The sequence below is a fragment of the Somniosus microcephalus genome, chromosome 15 (assembly GCF_052327205.1).
Source record: "Somniosus microcephalus isolate GS21.2 chromosome 15, FLI_Smic_1.0, whole genome shotgun sequence".
NCBI classification, from domain to species: Eukaryota; Metazoa; Chordata; class Chondrichthyes; order Squaliformes; family Somniosidae; genus Somniosus; species Somniosus microcephalus.
In genome coordinates this window covers 55,754,002-55,780,869 of record NC_141001.1, presented here as the reverse complement: position 1 = coordinate 55,780,869, position 26,868 = coordinate 55,754,002, and the positions used below count along the sequence as shown (strand labels likewise).

At 41.9% G+C, this 26,868-nt stretch overlaps 1 protein-coding gene across 1 annotated transcript in view; it reads left to right on the top strand.

Annotated features, from left to right (window-relative positions):
* The window catches only part of otog (otogelin), a 332,167-nt gene that overhangs the window by 41,630 nt on the left and 263,669 nt on the right, over window positions 1–26,868 (top strand). Inside the window, exons 15-19 of the mRNA XM_086008512.1 lie at window positions 6,548–6,672; window positions 10,310–10,522; window positions 16,578–16,743; window positions 20,679–20,722; window positions 22,900–23,065. Coding sequence (XP_085864638.1) covers window positions 6,548–6,672; window positions 10,310–10,522; window positions 16,578–16,743; window positions 20,679–20,722; window positions 22,900–23,065 — 714 coding nt within the window. The remainder of the gene's footprint in view (window positions 1–6,547; window positions 6,673–10,309; window positions 10,523–16,577; window positions 16,744–20,678; window positions 20,723–22,899; window positions 23,066–26,868) is intronic.

Genomic DNA, 26,868 nt, shown 5'->3' with positions numbered 1-26,868 from the left:
AATTAGAATGTTTACATTTTATGCCAATATATCACAGGTTATTATCAGGTGAGACGATTAGAGGCCAATTTGCTTCAAGTTCAATTAATAATTTTTTTCCGAGATAAACTCAAATTACTGAGAGAGCAGGCGGGGCCTCGGTTTAATATCTCATCGAAAAGGTGGCACCTCCGTCAGTGCAACACTCCCTCAGCACTGCACTGGAGTGTTAGCCTAGGAATGAGACTCTACACATGTAAAATTAAATGTTCAGTGTCGGAGAGGTTGTTTGGCAGTAATTATGACTTACCACACCATTAAAAATTCACTTCCACCTGAATATAGCAGCCCTAACTTTTTCTGGCGTGTTTAGTGGGTAACTACTGGGTAAGTACCACAACTTCATGCCCTTGCATGGATTTCAATGCCGAGTCTATCAGCAAGGTACTGTTAAAGTGAAGTTTGTGGAACAGCAGGGTAACTGAGAATACAATTTCCGCATTTTACTGTGCATGTGTGTACTCCGGAAGTTGCTGTCTGATTTAATCCATAATAACTGTAAACGCTGTTAGACTCACCATTGTTATTATTAACGCAAAATCTGGGCCAAAGTTTTGTAGATAGATGTGTGTGTAGATAAAATTATAATAAGACATAGATAGATATTGTTGCACTGAAATGCCTAGTGTATCTGTTAGAGAACTGGCATGCGAGAATATTTTTCATTTCTCAGCCACAAATTGATACCAATAGAGCAGTGGTATTCAGTCAGTGATCTCAGCAAGAAAAAAAAGGGAACAATTATTCTGCTGCTACAAGGATAAAAATTCCTAGTCATAAGAACATAAGAAATAGGAGCAGGAGTAGGCCATTCGGCCCTTCGAGCCTGCGCCGCCATTCAATGAGATCATGGCTGATCTTCTGCCTCAATTCCATTCACCGGCCTTATCGCCATATCTCTTGATGCCCTTACGAGTCAGAAATCTATCGACTTCTGTTTTGAATATACCCAATGACTGAGCCTCCACAGCCCTCTGGGGTAGTGAATTCCAAAGATTCACCACCCTCTGTGAGAAGAAATTTCTTCTCATCTCAGCCCTGAATGGCCTACCCTTTATCCTGAGGCTGTGGCCCCTGGTTCTAGACTCCCCAGCCAAGGGAAACATTCTCCCAGCATCCACCCTATCAAGCCCTGTAATAATTTTGTATGCTTCAATGAGATCCCCTCTCAATCTTCTGAATTCAAGAGAATACAGGCCTAGTTTACTCAATCTCTTCTCGTACGACAGTCCCGCCATCCCAGGAATCAATCTCGTGAACCTTCGTTGCACTCCCTCTATGGCAAGTATATCCTTCCTTAGGTAAGGAGATCAAAATTGTACATAGTACGCCAGGTGTGGTCTCACCAAGGCCCTATATAATTGGAGTAAGACTTCTTTACTCCTGTACTCAAATCCTCTTGTAATGAAGGTCAGCATACCATTTGACTTCCTAATTGCTTGCTGCACCTGCACATTCACTTTCAGTGACTCATGTACAAGGACACCCAGGGCCCTTTGAGCATCTGCATTCCCCAATCTTTCACCATTTAGGAAATATTCTGCCTTTCTGTTTTTTCTACCAAAGTGGATAACTTCACATTTATCCACATTATATTCCATCTGCCATGTTCTCACCCACTCACTGAACCTGTCAAGATCCCCTTGAAGCCTCTTCACATCTTCTTCGCAACTGACACTGCCACCTAGCTTTGTGTCATCAACAAACTTGGAAATGTTACATTTAGTCCCCTCATCCAAATCATTGATATAGATTGTGAATAGCTGGGGCCCAAGCACTGATCCTTGCTATACCCCACTAGTCACAGCCTGCCATCCTGAAAAAGACTTGTTTATCCCTACTCTTTGTTTGCTGTCTGTTAACCAATTCTCAATCCATGCTAGTATATTAACCCCAATTCCATGTGCCCTAATTTTGTTCATCAACCTCTTGTGTGGGACCTTATCAAAGGCCTTCTGAAAATCCAAATACACCACATCTACCGGTTCTCCTTTGTCTACTCCACTACTTACATCCTCAAAGAACTCCAATAGGTTTGTCAAACAGCATTTCCCTTTCATAAATCCATGTTGACTCTGCCCAATCTTACTATTAGTTTTTAAGTGCCCAGTTATTGCATCCTTTATAATAGATTCCAGCATTTTCCCAACTACTGATGTGAGGCTAACAGGTCTGTAGTTCCCCGTTTTCTTGCTCCCTCCTTTCTTAAATAGCGGGGTCACATTTGCTATCCTCCAATCTGCAGGAACCATTCCAGAATCTATAGAATTTTGGAAGATGACAACCAATGCATCCACTATCCCAATGGCCACTTCTTTCAAAACCCTAGGATGTAGGTCATCCGGTCCTTGAGATTTATCGACTTTTAGTCCCATTAATTTTGCAAGTACTGTTTTTTTTACTAATAATAATTTCTTTAAGTTCCCCATTCTCGCCACACCCTTGGTTTTCTCGTATTTCTGGGAGGTTTTTTGTGTTTTCCTCCATGAAGACACAAACAAAGTATTTATTTAATTTCTCTGCCATTTCCTCATTCCCCCATTCTCCATTATAAATTCTCCCGTCTCTGACTGTAATGGACCTAAATTTACCTTCGCCAGTCTTTTACTTTTCACATACCCATAGAAGCATTTACAATCCGTTTTTATATTTTTCGCTAGTTTGAGCTCATATTCCATTTTCCCTTTCTTTATCAATTTCTTGGTCCCCCTTTGCTGTTTTCTTAAAAGGTCCCAATCCTCAGGCTGACCACTTTTTCTGGCAATTTTATGCTTCCTCCTTTGACTTAATACTAGCTTTAATTTTGTTTATTAGCCATGGTTGGATCACTTTTCCTTTTGGGTTTTTATGCCCTAGAGGATTATATGTTTGTTGCAAATTATGCATTATTTCCTTGAATGTTAGCCATTGTATGTCCTCCTTCATACCTTTTAGTGTAGTCTCCCAATCTACCATGGCCAACTTGTCCCTCATACCCTTGTAGTTTCCTCTGTTTAGATTGAAGACCTTAGTTTCAGATTGGACTACATCACTCTCAAACTTAATATAAAATTCAAACATATTATGGTCACTTGTCCCTAAAGGCCCCTTTACCACAAGATTATTGATTAGCCCTTTCTCATTACACAGTACCAGATCCAGAATAGCCTGTTCCCTGGTTGGTTCCTCCACATACTGATCCAGGAAACCATCTTGCATGCTGAAAGGGGAGGGGAGGGGAAGATGCGTTTGGTGGTGGGATCACGTTGGAGGTGGCGGAAATGGCGGCGGATGATCCGTTGAATGTGGAGGCTGGTGGGGTGAAAGGTGAGGACAAGGGGAACTCTATCGTGGTTCCCGGAGGGAGGGGCAGGGGTGAGGGCAGAAGTGCGGGAGATAGAACGGACACGGTCAAGGGCCGTGTCAACCACGGTAGAGGGGAATCCTCGGTTGAGGAAAAAGAAAGACATGTCGGAAGCAGTGGTGTGGAAGGTGGCATCTCCCAGTTTCTCCGTCTCCGCCGCATCTGCTCCGACGATGAATACCTCTTAATGTCTCTTCACTTCTCTTTTGTTCTTTCATCCCCATTTCCCCGCCCCCAAACTGGCCTTTTAATCTGTTTCATTTCCTGTGTTTTTTCAGTCCTGACAAAGGGTTTTGACCTGAAACGTTGACTCTATTTCTCTCTCCATGGATGTTGCCTGGCCTGCTGAGTTTTTCCAGCATTTTCTGTTGTTATTTCCCACCATTGTTTTCCGCCTTTTGCTGTTTCTTAGCTCCACCCAAACTGATTCTAGTTCTACATCACGATCTGCCAAGCCAAGATCTTTTAGTTCTACCATACCAATCTCACCCTTATTAACAGCGCTACGCCACCTCCTTTCCCTTTTTGTCTGTCCTTCCTAAATATTGAGTACCCTGGAACATTCGGTTCCCAGCTTTGGTTACCCTGCAACCATGTCTCTGTAATGGCAATTACATCATACCCATTTACTTCTATTAGGGCCATTAATTCATCCACCTTGTTGCGAATGCTACGTGCATTTAGATAAAGTGACTTCAACTTTGCCTGTTTAATATTTTTCTGCACTTTGACCCTCTTTACTGTTGGCCTTTGTTTCTGCTCCATACTAGTTTTGCTGACTACTTTTCTAACTTGCACTTCTAGCTTTGTTTCTCTCTGTTTTGGGCCTACACTTAGGTTCCTAGCCCCCTGACAAACTACTTTAAATCCTTCCCAACAGCACTAGCAAACCCCCCTGTGAGGATATTGGTCCCGGTTCTGCCGAGGTGTAACCCGTCCAGCTTGTACAGGTCCCACTTTCCCCAGAATCAGTCCCAATGCCTAAGGAATTTAAACCCCTCCCTCCTACACCATCTCTCCAGCCATGCATTCATCTGGTCTATTCTCCTATTTCTGCTCTCGCTAGCACGTGGCACTGGGAGTAATCCTGAGATTACTATCTTTGAGGTTCTGCTTTTTAATTTATTTCCTAGCTCCCTATATTCTGCTTGCAGGACCTCGTCCCTCTTTCTGCCTATGTCCTTGGTACCGATATGGACCACAACCTCTGGCTGTTCACCCTCCCCCTTCAGAATGTCCTGTAGCTGCTCAGTGACATCCTTGACTCTGGCACCAGGGAGGCAACATACCATCTTGGAGTCACATCTGCAGCCACAGAAATGTCTATCTGTTCCCCTTACGATAGAATCCCCTATCACTATTGCTCTCCCACTCTTTTTCCTCCCCTCCTGTGCAGCTGAGCCAGTCATAGTGCCACGGACTTGGCTCTTGCTGCATTCCCCTGAGAAACCATCTCCCCCAGCAGTATCCAAAATGAAAAATCTGTTGGAGAGGGAGATGGACCCAGCGGACTCTTGCACTACCTTCCTAGTTCTTTTACACTGTCTGTCTGGCAGTCACCCATTCCCTTTCTTCCTGTGCACTCTTTACCTGTGGTGCAACCATCTCGTTAAACGTGCTATCCACGAAGATCTCAGCCTCGCGGAAGCTCCACAGAGACTCCAGCCGCAGCTCCAGCTCCGAAACGTGGATTTTGAGTAGCTGCAGCTGGAGACACTTCCTGCACACGTGTTCACCCTGGACACCAAAAGTGTCCCTGACTTCCCACATAGCAGAGGAGGAGCACTCCACGCTGCCGAGCTGCCCTGCCATGTCCTACCATTAATTTACTCCCTTTACTTCCTCTAAATTAAAGAATATTAAATACACTAGGGACCTTACTTCACTTTAAACACTACTCACTCTAAAGTAGAGACCTTACTTTTACTTTAATGACTGGACTGTAGAAATACTCACCAGGTCCTACTTACCAATCAGCTCCTTCCCTGGTTGTGATGTCACTTTAGCGGTTTTGCAGTTGTTGTTGTTGTTTGACTGCTCCCGCTCTCGGACTCTTTCCTGGGTGTAAAGTAAGAACCAAATCCTACAGAGTCAAAAGTTAGGGAAAGCAAAGGTGAAGCAAGGGAGCTCCACCTTCCACTTCTCACCCACCTAACTCCCTCACTCACCCAACTCTCAGCACTCTGTGCAAACCGCAGATCACGCTGTGAAGCCTGTTTTTATAGGCCTTATTTCCCTACTTAACTGCCTTCAGCTGCTTTGAATTATCCTCTGCTTTCTCCGGGGCTGCCGACTCCTTTCAGGTCCGCTGTCCTCGGCCTCCCGCACTCTTTATCCTCTGCCTTCTCCGGGGCTGCCGACTCCTTTCAGGTCCGCTGTCCTCGGCCTCCTGCGCTCTTTATCCTCTGCCTTTTCCGGGGCTGCCGATTCCTTTCAGGTCTGCTGTCCTCGGCCTCCCATGCTCTTTATCCTCTGCCTTCTCCGGGGCTGCCGACTCCTTTCAGGTCGAAGGGATAGGGCTTTAAGAAAATCATTAGGCCTCAGGTTATAAAAGTTACCTGGAATATACAGTAATGCCCTCAGTTGCTTCTGTAACCATTAGCTTATTAGCTGTGATTATATACTGTGATTACACTAAAGGACAATCATTACTTTATTTTCCTGGCAAGTTTTTTACTTAAATTATTTTTATTCTGTTTCCATGTCCCCATTCACCACATACCATCTTAAACCAAGAGAAGATGCAGACCCACTATCGGGCCTCTGCCAATGTTGCTTTATAGTCAGTTCTTAGGTGGTGAATGAGAAATCCTGCCCTGTGGTCACTTGCTTTTTAATCTTACTTACCTTATGGTCAAATCTTGGCATTTCCCCACAATGACACAGTAGGTGTGGAACATACAGTCAATATAAAATATAGTTAATATGTTCCTGAAAATCATATCTAGTTATTTCTCACGGCATGTTTTGAGATTTATAGTTTTCTCTACAGGATTCTGTAACTTATGGTAAATCTATTACATTTTAATCACAGTGGGGTATAAACTTGTCTTGAGCGGTAGTGGAAAACGGGTGATAGCTAATTGGCAGCCTGTTTTTGCATGCTGCCTGATATTTGTTCCCATTGACTTCAAGTACAACTTTCTCCTTTTATCATTTGCAAAGGTCCCCAGGAGGAATGATTGAAAGCACACCGCAGCTGTTTGCCAATTCCTGGAGAATCTCCACAGCTTGTAACCCAGGCACTAACATTCCTGAGGTGGATCCATGTGACACACATCAGCAGTCTGGTGAGTCCTGGACAAAGTGTATTCAGTTGCTGACAGTCTTGGCCATGTTCCACTATGTTTGATATATTATTAAGAAGATTTGGATGTCCTTACTGAGACCAGTTCATAGTTAGCTGCTACAAAGTAACAAAACAACAAACTTCTGAGGAATATTTGTGATCCCAATATCATGTGGATTCTATCTGCAGAAAAGATAATTTAATAAGGTGCTGCTAGCATAACTTCAAAAATTTTTAACAGAGAAATCAAAATGAGAAGTTCAAAAGAGCAAGGACAATACTGAGGGTGCAGTCATATTTTTAGCTCTATATCTCAATTATTAAGTTAAAATACATGGCAGATCTTTTTTTAAACGTCTTGCAATAAATAATCAGATCAGCATATACCCTAATCAATGGTACAATTTGTAAGGAATAAGATTTTTTTCCCTGAACACTCTATTTGGCATGGAACACAAATTCATCTAAAAACACTTCACCTAAAAAATCCTTTCTGTCAAACAGTACTTTCTTCCCAGAGCAGTGGAAGAATTATACTCAGTCAACTTACTCCAATAAATAAGTTGTGCTGACCAACAAGAGATCAGGCCAAATCCTTTACTTAAACTTAGGCTGGAATTTTCCCCTAAAAAAGGGTGGGATTGGAGCGTGGGGGCAGCTAAATGATTTAAAATAGTATTCCCAACATGATTCTGCCTCCAACACTCTCACTTCAGGTTTTAATGGAGGTAGGACGGGGGGGTGGGTGGGGGTGGGCGCGGGCGAACAACCCACTCCCAGGGGGTGGAATGTCAATTGGAATACTATAATGAGGCTGGAAGCCTCTTTTTTAACCTCCATTTTGAATTTAACTGCATGTGGATGGGTTTCACATAATTCGTGAAACCCAGCATTTAAACAGAGGCGGGGCCTGCTGCACCAGGGAGGTAAATGGCTTTATACCTACCTCCTGGATTCAGGGGCCTCACCTAACCCACCCCCCATGATCAGAAACCCTCTCATGATGCCTCCGATCGCCTCCCCAGTTCTCCGATCCCCACCATGAGGCCTCCCCACCCCCCCCCCCCAACCGATGATGCTGAGGCCGGCCACAATCCTCCGGTGGCTGGCCCCGATTTCCCCCCCCTTTTTTTTTTCCCCTCACCATTTCCCCCCCCCCCCCCACTGTGATCCCTCCCCTGGGCCGACCCCTCGCTCCCTCTCCGCATCTGACGGCCCACCCACCTACAGCCAGCCAACCCCTCAATCTGGCTGACAGCTGGCGGGAACCGAGGCCTCACATGCAAATCAGGCCTTGCCGTTAATTTTGGCCTCCCGGGTTTCCCCATCACCTTGGAGGTCCCCTGCCCCCAACCCACCTACTTGCAGAAAATTCTGGCCTTCATTTCTATCACATTGATTTGCAAATAATTTCAAATCTGTATCGAGATGGGGCAGCATCAGAACAATTCCCAACATGTGTGGATCATTTAATTAGAGAATGTACATAATGGCTCAGGGAATTGCTGGAGCGAGGCATCTCATGGCGAGTGCCATGAATTGGATGTTTTGCTTCACCCTTCAGACTGTAGTATTTATGCTCCGTACTGGGAATGCAAATTGATAATGGCATGATGAGGTCAACGGGACATGTGGGATCTCCTGAACATCAGGTCCAATGGTCTATCTTATTAAGTAATGAAATTTAAGCATAGAGAAAGAAACAGAGCAAACAATGGAGAAGAAATAGGGTGAAATAGAGTCAAATTAGATACAGAAAGAAAAATAAAGGGAGATTAAGAGGGAGAGAAAAGAGACAAAGAAAAAAACATTTGAAATTCAAAATTTAAAAAACCTCTAGGAACAATTTACTACCTGCAGGAGTGAGACTTCACAGTTTCATTATTCCCTTTCTGGGCCTTTGAGGTTGAGTGGCATGTCAGGACCATAAATCATATTATTACCAGGGTCCTTATGACATGAAATACCAGCCCTAAATGGCTGCGATGAGATTAATTCATATTAATGGCATATATCCAGCAATTTCATGACACACTACGGGGAGGCTCACAGCAAGATGGTAATGGCTCAGAATTTGAGGTCGGGGGCGAAGGAAAAGCACTTGCCGTTCACTTCTCTGTCAACTGCCCACAAAGATTTGTCTGGCTTCAGTCATCAGTCTGTTCTAGCGCGATGCCCTCTACAGTGGATCTGTGGCATCTGTAGACAGGGCAAGAAAATAACAAGGTTCTTCAACCAATACAGATTGAAGAATCCTCACTGAGACAAGCAGAGTCCAAACCAGAAAGTATAAAGCAGGAAATATAAATAAGATTTAATCATGTAGAGAATGTGAAATAAAGATTGGGAAATACAGATGGGATTAAGGGAGAGGGATAAGAGACAGACAGTAAAAAGTAGAAAAAACATTTTTTAAATGTACAACATTAATTTTCTTCTGAGGGAGTGAGACTCCACATTTATAAAATTCATTTTTCAGGACCAGCGAGGTTGTTCAGCAGTAATTATCACTTAATATGCCATTAAAAACTCACTTACTCCTGAATGCACCAGCCCTAACTTTTTCAGTCATCTTTAGAATGAAAATAGAAGAAAGTAAGTCTTGCATTTATATAGCGCCTTTCATGACCTCAGGACATCCCAAAGCACTTTACAGCCAATGAAGTACTTTTGAATTGTAGTCACTGTTGTAGTGTAGGAAACGCGGCAGTCAATATGCGCGCAGCAAGCTCCCACAAACAGCAATGTGATAATGACCAGACAATCTGTTTTTTAGTGATGTTGGTTGAGGGATAAATATTGGCCCCAGGACACTGGGAATAACTCCCCTGCTCTTCTTTGAAATAGTGTTAGGGGATCTTTTACGTCCAAGCAGACAAGGCCTCAGTTTAACGTCTCATCTGAAAGATGGCACCTCTGACAGTGCAGCACTCCCTCAATACTGCACTGGAGTGTGAACCTAGATTTTTGTGCTCAAGTCTCTGGAGTGGGTCTTGAACCCATAACCTTGGCGAGAGTGCTTCCCACTGAGCCACAGCTGACACTGAGACAGGTCCTTAGTGTGGAATATCACACCAAAGAATATGCATAATGTGAGTTCTTGCCCCCAAAAGAGTGATCCATACGTAATAAGTGCCACAATAATTTTAAGCAAAATAAAAAGATACAGCCAATGAGATTGCAATTTACAGATCAGCCATGATGTCACAGACAGCATACTTTTTTCTGTGTATAAAGTTAAAGACATTTTTGTTGTACTAATCTGCCATGGAGCAATTCCAGAATTTAGAGCAGGAGAAAGGGGAATATAATCCATGCCAAAAAATGGGGGAAAGGAGAAACACATTTTCCTTATTCCTCCAAATGGCTGTGTCTAAGACATAGGTGTTTCCATACACAAAAGTGATGGTAAATTGACAGATGGGAGTCATCCCAGCCCACTCAGATGCACATCCCTAGTGAAAGCAAAGGAGAATGAGAACAGCTTGTACTCTTAGTGAGGTTTGGCATAGGACCATTTAAAGGGTGGAGAAAATAATTAATTAAAGTTGAGTACAAAAATTGTGACAGCAAGATTTTCATTTTGTAAAAGAAAATATTTCTCAACGTTTCCATTTTTTAAAATGTTTCATTTGCAGCCTCATATGCCACAGAGAAGTGTAGCATTATCAGTGGATATTTGTTTGCACCATGCCATCAGTATTTGAGTCCCGACCTGTATCAACAACAATGCAAAACAGATACCTGCAAGTGTGGAGAAACTTGTATGTGCTCTGCTGTGGCCCACTATGCTCGACAATGTAAAAGTTATGGCATATTCATAGACTTCAGAACCAACGTTTCAGAGTGTGGTAAGTAAATACTTCATTGCCAGTTTGAATGCATACGTATTTTCTCAACAAATAGGACATGTATATTGTCAATATACAACAGAAATTGTTCATAGAGTAATTGGTTGGACTCGCATTTATAAGTGAAGAAATTCCAATGTTTCAATGAATTTTGCTTGTAACTGGATGGATTCATCCTCCTGTTAAACTTAAATTACAACTTCCTTTTTAAATTAAGTAATCAAGGTGAAGGGCCAATGCCTATGGGATACCAACAAGAGTGAAAAGAGCAATAAGGAAACCCGAGGTGAATCAGGAAGTAATAATTATAAACCTGAAGATTGGAGGAGCAAGGAAATAAATTCCACAATTTGGGCGTCCTGGAATGAAAGACTAGGATCTAGTGTAATGGTTCTTATTTCAACAGTTAGGATTCACAACAGAGGAGGGTTTCACAGGAAGAACAAGAGAGGCTTGTTAGCACTAGAAAATGTGTTGGGCTTGTTAAGGGAATTATTTCAGGATATTGGGTATTTAAATCAAAGTACACAATGTTCAAAGGCCCTACAATGCACGTGTGATGCCTTGCAGACCTTCACAGGAAACCAGTGTTGTAACAGAGGATGCTGACGGGTGAATTGCTACATAGCTGAGCTACAACCGGCACTCTGTTGCCTACTATGGGTATTGAATTCGGGGCACCGCTAGCACTAAGAAGACTAGCAAGAGTAGGAAAGGATTGCTCTGGTGTCAGATGGCCCACACGGTATACCGTCAGATCCTGCTGGTACACTAAACTGTAGGAATACTATCCCAGGCACAATTACCTGGGAATGTGTGAAGAGCAGTACCTTAGGTGGCTGATACTAACTAGAAAGGCTGTGACAATGCTCTGTTATCTCTTTAATCACTACCTCCAGACACTATCAACCATCCATGTGGCACTGCCAGTGGCCCCAAAAGTCACCTCGACCGTCGTTTTATTTTGTCAGGTTCCTTCCATTCTATCATTGGTGGCATTTTCAGTGTTGCTCACCAAGGCTTCTTAGACAGCACCTCCCAAACCTGTGACATCTACCATCTAGCAGGACAAGGGTAGCAGCTGCATGGGAACACCACCACCTCCAAGTTAACCTCCAAGTCACACACCATCCTGACTTGGAAATATATCGCCGTTCCTTCATTGTCGCTGGGTCAAAATCCTGGAACATCCTCCCTATCAGCACTGTGGGAGTATCTTTACCACAGGGACTGCAGCGCTTCAAGAAGGCAGCTCACCACCACCTTCTCCAAAGCAATTAGGGATGGGCAATAAATGCTGGTCTTGCCAGAGATGCCCACATCCTGTGAATGAATTAAAAAATATGCTGTTCACAGATGTGTGTCAAAATTACACCTGTGTTATTGTGCAGGGCCACCAATTTAATCATTTTCATCACTGACTATCGGCAGCAGCATAATAAGGAAACACAAATCTACATGTCAGCTGGCTTTTTCAAGAGTGCAGAATCAGTGGCCTAGAATTTCGATGGCACTGCGCCCATTTTTCAGGCACTAACTGGACACCTAAGCCTCCATATGACGGGCAGGAAGCACACTCTCATTATAAGCCAGAGATGCACTGTCTGCCTTAAATAAAAACAGAAAATGCGGGAAATACTCAGCAGGTCAGGCAGCATCTGTGGAGAGAGAAACAGAGTTAACGTTTTAGGTCGATGACCCTTCGTCAGAACTGGAAAAAGCTGGAGATGGAACAGGTTTTTAAGCAAGTGCAGGGGCAGGGAAAGGGGGGGAGGGGAGGAAAGAACTAAAGGGAAGGTCTGTGATAGGATGGAAGGCAGGAGAGATTAAGAGACAAAAGGAATGATTGTGCAAGGCAAAAGAAGATGGTAATGGGACAAGTTAAGAAACAAAAGATGGCTCTAGATGAAGTGTAAATGGCACTGGCAGAATGAAAGACAGCTGCCATGTGAGAGAGAAAAAAAATGGAAAAAAAGATAGGGGCAGAGGTTATGGTCTGAAATTGTTGAACTCTATGTTGAGTCCAGAAGGCTGCGAAGTGTCTGCCATATTGGTATAGGCAAAAAAAATGGGTGTCCAGGGCCCACACCTGAAACAGACATTAGCTGCTTAGCATATACAGATAATTGGCCTAACACCTATTTGAGGCCCCTTGTGCAAAGTTGGGTTGCACAAAACGAGGTCTACATATGACCTAACTGGTGGTCCTTAAAGGGACCACTGCAGGCCACCACCAAAAATGTAAATTTTTAACATATACTTACCTGAATCTGGAGCCAGGAGAAGCAGGAGTGCTTCTTCCTACCCCACTTTAAAACTGTGGGCTGCTGCCAGCCACTGCTCACCTCCCACTCCCCCATCCCCTCTCCAATCATGACCTTGACTCCCCCCTCCAGATCAACCCTTCTCACCTGGTTGCCCACTCACAATCGGCCCCCTCTCCCAGTTCCCCCTCACAATTGCTTTCTCCTTTAAGCGCTTATCTGAGGGGAGCTGCTGGTGATGCAGCAGCCCGATATTGGAAGCCTCTTCATTGGCGAGCTGCCTGGGATGTCCACTAGGTTTCCGCAGCTCACCGGTGTCATTTAAATGAAGACCGAGCCCCAATATCGGATGCACCTCGGGCCTATCCGTTCAGGCACAGGGATCGTTAGTTTACGGCAATCAAGTGTATCACTATCATTTGAAGGAGAAAGAAGAGCGGGCGGATGGACGGGCGGGCAGACGGATGGACGGATCAGGGCTAGCCTCTGAAACCATGGCTCATGATATATTTTAGCAAACCATAGACACAGTCTTGAAGCAACATTTTAAATGTCTAGATTATTCAGGAGCACTTCAATAGGGCCACTGATTTGTCTGAGAGCAGAACTTTGAGTAGCTATGAAGTTTGTTAATCCCTGGTTCAATATTCTTTATATCTGATTTCCAAACCAGCCAAGCCAACATCGTTATGATTTGAGCTTAACTTCTGTACAGTAGCAGTGTGAGCATTCATGAGAGATGCTCCCACCATGCCTATGTTGCACCAATGAGTTCTCCAATGCAGTTGCCAGTGGAATTGTCATGTACTACATGGTAGTCTGCAGTGCAGATAACTGTTCATTCAAGACTGTACAGATTTGAGTAGCGGACTCCTCCAGACATCTCCTCCAGATCTTTCAATGCATTTTGCATGAATATGACAGATAGTCAGCATCATTTGTAAGATGGCATTGTGGCAGAGGCAGGAAAAATACCCAGGGGGAAAAATTCAGTTGGTAGCGCCACCCATTAGCGCCGTAAGAGGGCGCTAAGTGGGGCGCAAACCAACTAGCGCCCGGGCGCGGCACTGTCCATGCCTCCCGCAAAATTCAGCGGAGGTTAGTGGTGGTGCTAACCAGTAGCACCCGCTGGTGATGACATCATTGGTGTGCGCAGTGCCCCGCTCACGCCCCGGCCACGATCTTCAGGATCGCCCCCTGATTTACCGCCGGATGCTATGTCCGACGGGGTCAGGGGGCCTACCTGCGGCCAGGGAGGTGCAATTTAAAGGCGAGGTGCAGGGCGGCCATTTTTGTTGCTGGCCGCCTGCCAGCACCTGCCTGCGCTCCCGTCCCAGACCTCCTGAAACCCCCCCCCCCACCCCCGCGGAGTGCCGGCTGCACTCCAAGAGCCCGGCACTTCTCTTGCGTGCCGGGCTCTTTTGCCTGCACTCCCGATCCCCGGGGGCCCAGCTGGGCCCCAGGTCGCGCTGCACAAGGCCCCTCCCCTTTAAGAAGGGGAGGAAGGCCTGCAATACCGCAGCGCGACGTGCCACAGTGTGTGGCGCTGCAGCACGTAGCGCCACGATATTCACTCGCAGCGCCCCAAGAGGGAGGCGGGGTGCTTCCAGTAGCGCCCCGCTTCCCTCTTGGGGTGCAACCACTGAATTTCCGGCGCGGGGGTGCTAATTTTTCCGGGGCGCTGCGAAGTTAGTGCCTCAATTGGGGCGCTACTCAATTTTTAGCCCCCAGAGTCCAGAAATGGATTTAAACATTAGGATGAGAATTTTAAAGTTGAGGCATTGTGGAACTGGAGCTAATGTACGTCAGCAAGCACAGGGGTGGTGGGTGAGCAGGACGTGGCGCAGGTAAGATATGAGCAGCAGAGTTTTGGATGAGCTGAAGTTTACGGAAAGTGGAGAATGTGATGCCGGTAAAGAGATCATTGGAATAGTCGAGTCAGGAGATGACAAAGGCATGGATGAGGGTTTCAGTAGTGGATGGGCTGAGGCAGGGGTGGAGGTGGAAGTAGGTGGTCTTTGTGATGAAAGGGTCGGAAGCTCGGTTTGGGTTAAATAGGATTTTGAGCTTGCAAAACGTCTGGTTTAGGTGGTGAAGGTGCTAAGTTTGTGATAGGTACTGAAGACAATGGCTTTGATCTTCCCAATGTTTAATTGGAGGATATTTGGGCTCATCCAGGACAGGATGTTGGACAAGCAGTCTTACAACTCCGAGGCAGTGGAGGGATTGAGAGAAGTGGTGAAGAGATAGAGCTGGGTATTATAGATTCTTGGGGAACTACATATGAACAATGATGGACAGGTAAAGACCCTCTGGTCCATCCAGCCATACCCACGCAATTGTGATACCTTGTGTATCATAATATGTGCACTTCCCCACTCCACCCCACCTGAAACAATGTGATCTCCTGGGAGAGGCAAAAAAACAGATAAAAACCCAGGCCAATTCGGAGGGAAAAAATCTGAAATTCCTCTCTGACCCATCTAGGTGATCGAAACTAGTCCAGGAGATCACCATGGCCCTGAATTCCCTGAAGTACCTACCTTTTGCAAGATATGGTTTTCGTCCCCAACCAGAAAAATTGTGAGCCCCTGGTCCCCCCCTAACTCCAGAGGTAACGGTGCGGGGCAGGAAAAGAAACTATTGCTGGAGATGCTCTGTTTACAATTTAATCGGTAAGAGTGGAACCGAGCGAGTTCAGCCCTATTGAGCTTAATAATGGAGATGGGGAATTGGAGAAGTATGGTGTGGTCAAAAAATTTAAATTTCCTCACCAAATGAGTAAAACTTAACGATATGTGTGAGGTTGAGAGCAAAATATGGCTCTTAACGTTTGGATGCTGGAAGCGTTATATCTGTACTGATCATAAACATTGTTAAAACACAAAGGAGCTCCTGATGGGGAAAATATGCATCACAGTCCATTCTACAAATTGATTTCAATGTAGAACTGGATTTGACCTTAACTCAACAGTTATGGGACATGAATTCCAATTTACCAAAAAAATGTAATTACTTATTGAAAAAATACTTAAAAGAAATAATTGTGATTATCCAAGTAAGGAGTTTATACTTATAATGTAGAATTAATTATGCTGATACCACATAACCTTGTCAGCAGGAATTATGACCATTACCAATAGTATTGTAAACATTTCTGTAACATAGAATGTATGGCATGAATTAAATTAAGTGACATGGGAATAGTGAGATATGAGAACGTAATTTAACCCATGGTATCAGGATGCCTGTAAAATAATCAGCTGGTTTCTATTATTCACAGCAAGTAATTCTGTTTGTGTGTGTGTAAAAAAAACAAAGGTGAGCTGTTGTTTTTCAGATCTATACAAGGATGCCGCTTGAAGAAAAAGTCCCATTAATAATTATTCTCAAAGAAAAGTTGATTTTGTTACGAATACATTGTCAGCATGTTCCAAGTGAATCATTACTGTAGTTGAGGGTTTGAGGATTCCACCAATTCATTTGCAGCCTGCTTCTGTGAGGTACATGTGTGTGGGTGTGGCTTGGAAGATGCTCTCCTTCCTCTTTGCCATTCTCTTGTGGCGTCTAGTTCCTGCTCGTTATCACTTCACAGCAGTGAGGTGAGACTGATGACTCAGTAGTGAGAGATTGAACCTACAACGATCACTGACATGGCGCAGCTCACTAATGCTCCAATACATGGCATCATCCATGCTTTGTGTAACAATTAATTTCTAAATGCCAACTGAAAATATCCTGAATCTTCACTGTTAAATTGTACCCTTAATGCACATCTTTAATCTCTGCAGCCATTTCGTGTCCAGGGACAATGGAGTATGGCACCTGTGTATCATTCTGTAATCAGAAGTGCCAGTCAATATCTATGCCAGAAGATTGTTCTGGCGAATGTGCTGAAGGATGCAACTGCCCTGATGGTACATATTACAACACCAGAACACACACGTGTGTGAAGAAGTAAGTGATAATGTTGACAGTCAGTAAAAGATTGGGTGTGAAATGCTCCTTTGGGAAAGTTTAACTACTGCATGAGGTCATATAATTTAAGCAATACAGCTCAAACATCTGTCGCTGGTCATGTTTTCTTATAATGCAAACTGATCCAGAAGTTTCAAATGTGCAAATCACAACTTTTCCCTCCCCTGAAAATAAAAATAAAATTAAACTGAATATCTTAATTCCCAACTCATGCTTAGATTATATACAATAATGGCTGAAAGTTTTTGTTCTACATTTAGAATAAGTGTTTTGCCTGTATTCCTGAGGCATATAAAAGACTTACAACTTTGTGCGTTTAGGCATCAAAGTCATTATTTTCCAGCCAGTAGGCAAATTAGTTGCCAATAGTGTTATGTTACAGTAACTTTAATACTTTTGTGCTGATTAATCAATATGTGGTATTCACAACCCTACACAGGTTCACATTCTTTCAGATAGTTTGGTGCAGTTAATGGGGTTAATAAGCTCCTAGTTTTTGGAAGCATTACCAGTTGTAATGTAATATTATTCTGATTGTGGAATGTGAAGTGCTATGCAGCAAAAACAACCATTAATTCCCTAAAATACATTCCTTTCCAAAAGAATTTACTTCAGTTTGCCAGCTAGAAATTCAACTGCTGTTTTCTTTAAGTTAAGAAATTATTTAATTGTGTGATACATAGAATATGGTTGATGTCAAAGATTTTGTGAAAGTTAAATAGCAGAGTGCATTTTGTAATGACTAACAGAAAATCTCTCACAGTAAAATATATCCTAGCCTATTAATTTCAGTGAATTTCCAAACTGTCTTCGTGTTCATAATAGTATAACTATGAATGCTGTTTACTTCAATTCATGGTTATAGATGTCTCTAGAAAAACAGATTAGAATATAGAAGCTAATGATTATTTTGGGGATAGGTGACACTACATCAAGGCTGGGGAAGTGACTTATCATTCAGATCTGCTCAAAAACCAGCATAGTCACTGCCTCTGGGACTTTCATAATTAAAATGAGGCACTCACACAGCAAATTTCACTACTGATTTAGAAATTTGTAGGCTTTGTCACAATACACCAGATTACCTGCTCCAATAATAGATCAAATAATTACCAATTCCATCCAGCCATATCCACACAATTGTGATACCTTGTGTATCACAATATGTGCACTTCTCCACTCCACCCCACCTGAAACAATGTGATCTCCTGGGAGAGGCAACAAAACAGATAAAAACCCAGGCCAATTCGGGGGGAAAAAATCTGTGAAATTCCTCTCTGACCCATCTAGGTGATCGAAACTAGTCCAGGAGATCACCCTGGCCCTGAATTCCCTGAAGTACCTACCTTTTGCAAGGTATGGTGTTTGCCCCCAACCAGAAACCGGTCCAGCTCTTGCTTGAAGGAATTCAGCGAATCAGCATCCACAATACACGACAGCAGCCTGTTCCACAGGTCCACTATTTTCTGGGAAAAGAACCATCTCCTGACATCTAACCTAGATCTGGCCTTACACAACTTAAAATTGTGAGCCCCTGGTCCCCCCCCTAACTCCAGAGATAATGGTGCGGGCAGGAAAAGAAACTATTGCTAGAGATGCTCTGGTTACAATTTAATTGGTAAGAGTGGAACCGAGCGAGTTCAGTCCTATTGAGCTTAATAATGGAGATGGGCAATTGGAGAAGTGTGGTGTGGTCAAAAAATTTAAATTTCCTTACCAAATGAGTAAAACTTAACGGGGAGAAGGCAGGGACAGGGTACTGAATTTGGATGATCAGCCATGATCTCATTGAATGGCGGAGCAGGCTCGAGGGGCCGAATGGCCTACTCCTGCTCCTATCTTCTATGTTTCTATATGTGTGAGGATGAGGGCAAAATATGGCTCTTAACATTTGGATGCTGGAAGTGTTATATCTGTACTGATCATGAACATTGTTAAAACACAAAGGAGCTTCCTGATGGGGAAAATATGCATCACAGTCTATTCTACAAATTGACTTCAATGTAGAACTGGATTTGACCTTAACTCAACAGTTATGGGACATGAATTCCGATTTACCAAATAAGGTGTTATTGTGATTTTCTTATTATTTAAGACATAAGGCAAAAATATATAATTTTGGTGAGTGTATTGTAAAAACAAGGTTTGAAATTATGTCATTGACCTTTACAGGAATGATTGTCCTTGTTATTTTATGGGTGCAGAATATTCACCTGGGGAAGTGGCAATTAGTTCCTCAGGAATGTGGTGAGTAGTAACTGCAATTTTCTATTCATCTTACAGCATTTATTTATACTGCAACTGAACACTAGTCACAATCAAAACACACTCGCCTTCACTACCACCTTGCTCTCATACAACAAACTAAAGGAAGATCTTTATCTCTCGAAATTACTGTTTAGTTTTATTCAGCTTATAGAATGTAGCATAGAAAACATTCATCTAGCTTACTCAAGTCATTTAAGTCCTTATGCAGGACTCAGTCTGACAGTTTTCAGCTCTTTTGGCTCGATGGGAAGTCCATTTCCCTTTACTCTGCTGAATTGCAAATCTATTCTTTTTTCTGGGTGCTCCAACTGACTTCATAGTTGCTGTTCTAGCCAGCAGTGACTCCAATCAAAGTAGTAGTTGCCCCAATAGTAGTTACTCCTAAGCTGCATTCTTTGAGTATTTAATTTCTGCTACTCTCTATTTACTTTCCTCATTGGTTGATACAGATGATTAACTGAGTATGCACATCCGGGACCCATTGTTCCAATATTGAATAGCGCACAATTATTCAAACAGTCACTGTTTTCAACATTAATCTGTTTATATCATTTGTAAGCATAAATAAATAAATGTGAATAATCTTTTAGGGTGGGGTTAAATGCATCAGAAGATAGGAAGAAAAGTCAGGCAAACGATACAGATTAAGGTCTTGCAACATAACGTGATAATCATAATAGTAGAAAAACCAAGGGGGGCAATTTTCAACTGCTGCCTGCTCTGATTACTGCGTTTGGCAGTAAAAAGATTAGGAAAAAAAATGAGTTGCCTGAGGCCCACCTGACAGCTTTCCAGACAGGTCTTGAAAATGAGTGACTAGAGCACCTTCCCGAAACAGATGAGAGACTTATTAAATTATTTAATTTGGGAAGGTTCATTAAAGTGACTGCTGGAGGCTGCTCAGAAAATGGCCTCTAAAGATTTTTTTTTGAAGTGATTTTTGTGAATGCTCCTCCCCTCCCCACCCCCACCCTTTTCAGGGCTTGACTCCAGGCTTGGCTCAACTGATCAGCTGACAGATTCTTACCCTTCAACCCCCATTGCACATGTGCGCTCATTGAACACTAGTGGGTATAGAAAATACCACCAACTGCTTGATGTGTGCTCCAGATAAAAATCACCCCCCCCCCCCGAGATATCATCTTAAAGCAAAAATCCTTAGTTCAGTTTTATCATGGTTGTGTCTGCAAGGATCATTTCAACTGCCTAATATAAATCTTATCTTCACTGGTGACAGTTTGACTGTTCAGCGAATGTCTGTTATTTTGTGCATGACTTTCTTTAACACATGGGTGAATTAAAGATGACTATTAGAAGTTTAAACTGTGAGAGAGTTTTTGTTGTGTACACATAAGGAATAAATATATTTTTGTGCATCTCAAGAATCTTACTGATGGACTGAACAATGCAGCTGATCATTCTGATACACTTCATGTTAATTTTTCCAACTCAAGTTGAGGGAACATAATGTAAAAAGCAAAGCACTATTGTTTATTCAGCTTTAGCTGGTTAAAGTTGGACATGAAACATTTCCATTAAATAACTGAATTATTCTTCACATATTTCCTGAGGATAAGTTCTAAACTAAAAATAAGTTTATCAATAATCTGAATGTTTGAAAGTAACATCTTTGTCATCATTTTCAGGATTTGTTCCGAAGGTATCATGCAGTTCCAGAGTCATCAACTTGGTAAGTTCTTGATCTCTTTAAAGTTTAGATCTGAGACAATGCTTTCTCTGTGTTGAAAGATTAGATAATTGACAATAGTGATCAACTAGCCAAGAATACATTTGATATTTGAAGGTTTATTGCAAAGATTAATTTTCAAAACTTACCTGTTTTCAGAAAGTTATCTTCTATTCTGCTCCAGACATTCTGTTTGATAAAAAAAATAAACATTATCGTGAGCCCCATAACACATATATGATAGCACATAGTGTGAAATATTGGACATTAATACATACTGGGTTTCAGATTACACTATAAATAGCAAGGAAGAAGCTTGGGGCAGTTTACAAATTAATCTCAGATTTGATATGTGTTATTGCACAATGTAGATTTGAAAACATTTTTTGCAGTTCAGAAGAAGGGACCACACCCAAAATGTTAACTTGTCTGCTTTCTTCACAAATGCTGATTGACCTGCTGAGTGTTTCCAGCATTTTCTGGTTTTGTTTCAGATTTCCAGTGTCTGCAGTATTTTGCCTTTCACTCACATCAGAGATATCTACTTTAATTCAATTTCTCTGCTTTTTCTTGTACCCTTTAATATTTTTCATCTTTACGATAAATATCTTTACCTAAACAGATGTGGCATTGTACCATTTGATATGAGCAGCAATAACTCTGGGATGCACTTCTCTGTATACTGCAGGAGAATGTCATCACTTTATAAAGAATAACATATGGCTAGCGTCTGTCATTTTGAGAAAATACGATGAGGGAGTTCAGATGATGTCACAATTCAAGAGATTCAAGTTTCTGCAATTTATACAGCCACCCAAAACCAAAAATATGTTGCAGCCTTAAACACAGTCCTTGCCATCTATTTATTTATATATATATATTACTAGTAGATCTCATATTGCTTGTGGAAAAACAGATGGTACACTGTTCATAACATGTAATGGACACATCTCAAAACTAAACTATACCAATAACAAGTCAGTGGGAGCAGTCCGGTAGACAATGAAAAGTCATGCACATGCATTAAGCATTAATCCACTAATATCACCAACACTAATTTCTATCTGAATTTCTAGCAGTGTTATTTAATTCAATAAATTTAAATTTCCATTAATTGTGTTGTTGACTATGCAAGTCTCTTTTTCCCTTTGCTCATGAAAAATCAACAGTCAAAAGATTCCAGGTAAGTAATGTGAAATGACATCCTTACTAAAGAATGAAATTTGTAACATCACTGCAAGATTACAGGAACTTAATCTCCAGCAGACTACTGGGAAGCCACACTACTGTGCAAATAATATTTACTTAGGAACTACAAAAATATTGCAGAAATAAATGTAGTAAAATCACCCATGGTATTGTTTTAAGAAATCAGCACAGAATGGTGCTGCAGTGCAACAATGTCATGGACAGCTACTTTTTCCATTGGTAAAATGTTTTCAGCAGTTAATTTCAGCAACTGATCCAAATATGAATAGACAATGTGTTGGGTTCCAGTATTTTGAAAGTCCCAATTATAAGCTATATATTTCAAATAAGTGTTTAAAAGTTCGAGACCAGTGTCGGTAACACATTTATCTGGATGACTTTAAGGGACCAATTTGTAAAGTTTGCTGTTTTTGTTGCAAATCTTTTGCAATTCTAATAATTTCAACAATTTATGACAAAACTTGGAATTCTGTACAAGGTATGTCATTGACACGGATGAGGTAAGATTGTGACAGGCTCGTTGTCAAAAAATGTTCCATGGTGTTTTAGAACTGGTTGTGAAAATCTTAACTTACCAGTGTAGAAATCAATAATGTGAAAAATAATTTAATAACGGATGAACAGGACTACCAAACATTCCAAAGTTAAACGTGGGAGTGCTTCCTCCAGCAAAGGAAATGGTTTGCCACATTCCCTACAATAACAGATAGTTGTTCCAGCACAAGGGGCTTGATTGCATTGAACAAAGAGTTTTTTGGAACTCCATCCCAAACTCAGATCAAGTTTTAAGATTGATGCAACAAAATGTCCTGAGAATTTTCTCAGTCACAAAATAAAATGGAGTATTTGAAATCATCAAGTAATATTGCACCTGCTCTCTTTTGTTTGCTTATTCAAAGCAGATTATTCTGTTTCAACTGAAGGAAAAATAATTACCCATTGTATTATTAAGTATTTTCCTAATTCTACAGGTACTCCGTGTGGTCCTGATCAAGTATACTTTAACTGCAGTGCTCCTGTGAGTGGCTCTGAGGCAAGTGTAGGAGCAGGGTGTAGAGAGACCTGTGAAAATCTACTCTTAAACATTTCATGCCCTGAATCCATGCCATGTCTGTCGGGATGTGTTTGCCCATCTGGGTAAGTGACCATTACTTCAGCTATATTGAATAAGTGATGCATGCCAAGGATGTATAGTTAAACTGAAAGGCTAAAGACTGTTTATTATGTTACAATAATTTTGTCGAAGACTGGTGACTAACGTGTGTGAAGCACAGCCAGTAAGCCCAAAGTTATAATGCAGTCTGCCTGCCAGGAGAGAGCGTTGCATATGAATGCTTATACACATGTCCAGGGCTCAGTTTCCCTGATAGCTATTTTTTAATATGAAGAAGGCTTGTTGGCAGCACTCACTCTCATAAAATTAAAACTATTCAATACTGAATTTCAAAGGTGCCAATTCAATATAAAGGCTTAGTACTTTTTAAACCAAACTTCATACTGCAATGGTGTGTACTCCATCTGTTGTGAAGCTCGCGTAGTGAGATGGCCTCCTGGAGGGTACGCTCACAATTTGACTTGTCTATGTCATTATTGGACTATGATGCTGCTTTGGTTTTCTGATCTTCTGTTTTCCTAACCTGGTGCTGATAATCAATAGAAATTAAGAGTTGCTGTGTTTGCTAGTGTATATTGTATCACAGTTGCATTCAAAATAATCTAACAGATTACAACTTTGAAATTATTATCGCAAATGTAAACAATTACTAGAGTGCATTTCTATTGTAGTAACACTGTACTATCATTGATGTTCGAATCATATGACAACAATGGATTATTGCAGAGGGAGGAGCAGTGAAATACAGCATATTATAATAATAGGCTTAGATTCTGTGACTTTACCTAGATACCAGCAGCAGGGCTCAAAGTGCTGGTCCTTAAATGAGGACTTAATGTACCACACGAGCCCACATAAATAGCCCTAAACAACTCAATTAAAGGTGCGCAACATTTACATTGTTAAACTGATATACCTGCAGGTATGATGATTCATTATGACAGTCAAATCAAGCAATAAATATTTATATTACCCATGTTACCTCTTTTTAAACACTATTAAAACTATTTTTATTATACTATTTTAAGGTTTTTCTCTCCCGCTTTGTTGTGTCTTGTGTAAAAAAAATCAAGTGGAAATCTGAAGTGAATATACTAAATGATGAGGGGCAGGCAAGTATGATCTGGGCTGAAATAAGTGGTTTGAATTTCAGCGTGAGTTCAATTGGACTTTATCTTTAGGATTATTAGAGGTTAATGTTTTAAATATTTTAATTTTTTTCACTTTTATTCTTTGGATGTTTCTATCCAACAGTTTTGGCAGCAAGATCTTTCCTTGTTGCAATTAAAATTCTGGATATGGGTATTTCAATAGGTATTCATCTATATCTTATGTTGATGTTGATATAGAGGAGGGACAAAAGAATGAAAGAAGTAACGCAAGGCAGGTTCACTTACAACAGAAGCGGACCGACCTTACTACACAGCTATGTCTACAGAATGTCCGAGGAAAACTGCCTTTGCAGGTTGCCCTTAGTCAGGGAGGCAGTGACAGAGTTGCAGATAACCTTCATTTCAGGGAAGGACCTTCCAGTGACAGAGAAGATCATTACAGCCCTGAACTTTTAATGTCTCAGGCTAATTCAAAGCTATAACGGACAGCAGGAACATCATTCAATCCACAGATATAATAAGCAGATGACTGATGTACTGTTCACTAGGGTAAACAACTACTTCACTTCACTCATTTGGCATACTGCCCTCCACAAAAACACAGTCTCAAATGATCATCAGTAGCAGGAACTGCTGACTTTGGGAGTCGTCACCACTGACTCGGCCCTTTGGCCATCGTTTGTCTTGTAAGGGTTGGATGGAATGTCTGTCCCTTACAAGTTATTGATTAAACTGCTGGAAATGGCAGAGACCCAGCACAACTGGGTTTATGCCATTGCTCTGAGGTTTCTGTGGGTCTTCCGCCGAATGTATGGCGGACGATTGAGAGAATCCTTGGAGAAATTAATGGCATTAGTGTTTAATGCTGTACTCATCAAAACTATAAGAACATAAGAAATAGGAGCTGGAGTAGGCCATTCGGCCCTTCGAGCCTGCTCCGCCATTCAATGAGATCATGGCTGATCTTCTGCCTCAATTCCATTCACTGGCCTTATTGCCATATCCCTTGATGCCCTTACTAGTCAGAAATCTATCGACTTCTGTTTTGAATATACTCAATGACTGAGCCTCCACAGCCCTCTGGGGTAGAAAATTCCAAAGATTCACCACCCTCTGTGTGAAGACATTTCTTCTTATCTCAGTCCTGAATGCCCAACCCTTTATCCTGAGGTTGTGGCCCCTGGTTCTAGACTCCCCAGCCAAGGGAAACATTCTCCCAGCATCCACCCTATCAAGCCCTGTAATAATTTTGTATGCTTCAATGAGATCCCCTCTCATTCTTCTGAATTCAAGAGAATACAGGCCTAGTTTACTCATTCTCTTCTCATACGACAGTCCCGCCATCCCAGGAATCAATCTCGTGAACCTTCATTGCACTCCCTCTATGGCAAGTATATCCTTCCTTAGGTAAGGAGACCAAAATTGTACACAGTACTCCAGGTGTGGTCTCACCAAGGCCCTATTGACATAAGAAAACTACTAGGCACTTGGTCTAAGCGTTAAAGCTTTAATCAACTGTTTTACAACATGGAGGTCTAGTTGTGTCCTTTACTAGTTCCTGTTAAGAATGTCCTGCGCAAGCTGGGCCCGTGCCCGAGTATTTATACTCTCCCTGGACAGCACCACCCGTAGGCCGCTCAGTATTATTTCATAAGTCTTTCTTCCATGAATGACTGATTCATGTCACCTATATAATTGGAGTAAGACTTCTTTACTCCTGTACTCAAATCCTCTTGTAATGAAGGCCAGCATACCATTTGCCTTCCTAATGGCTTGCTGCACCTGCACATTCACTTTCAGTGACTCATGTACAAGGACACCCAGGTCCCTTTGAGCATCTGCATTCCCCAATCTTTCACCATTTAGGAAATACTCTGCCTTTCTGTTTTTTCTACCAAAGTGGATAACTTCACATTTATCCACATTATAATCCATCTGCCATGTTCTCACCCACTCAGTGAGCCTGTCGAGATCCCCTTGAAGCCCCATCACATCCTCTTCACAACTGACACTGCTACCTAGTTTTGTATCATCAGCAAATTTGGAAATGTTACATTTAGTCCCCTCATCCAAATCATTGACATAGATTGTGAATAGCTGGGGCCCAAGCACTGCAGTACTCCACTAGTCATAGCCTGCCATCCTGAAAAAGACCTGTTTATCCCTACTCTTTGTTTTCTGTCTGTTAACCAATTCTCAATCCATGCTAGTAGATTACCCCTAATTCCATGTGCCCTAATTTTGTTCACCAACTTCTTGTGTGGGACCTTATCGAAGGCCTTCTGAAAATCCAAATATACCACATCTACCAGTTCCCCTTTGTTTACTCCACTACTTACATCCTCAAAGAACTCCAATAGGTTTGTCAAACAGGACTTCCCTTTCATAAATCCATGTTGACTCTGCCCAATCTTACTATTAGTTTATAAGTGCCCAGTTATTGCATCCTTTAGTTTCCCAACTACTGATGTGAGGCTAACAGGTCTGTAGTTCCCCATTTTTTTCTCTCCCTCCTTTCTTATATAACGGGGTTACATTTGCTATCCTCTAATCTGCAGGAACCATTCCAGAATCTATAGAATTTTGGAAGATGACAACCAATGTATCCACTATCCCAATGGCCACCTCTTTCAAAACCCTAAGATGTAGGTCATCCAGTCCTTGAAATTTATCGACTTTTAGTCCCATTAATTTTGCTAGTACTGTTTTTTTAC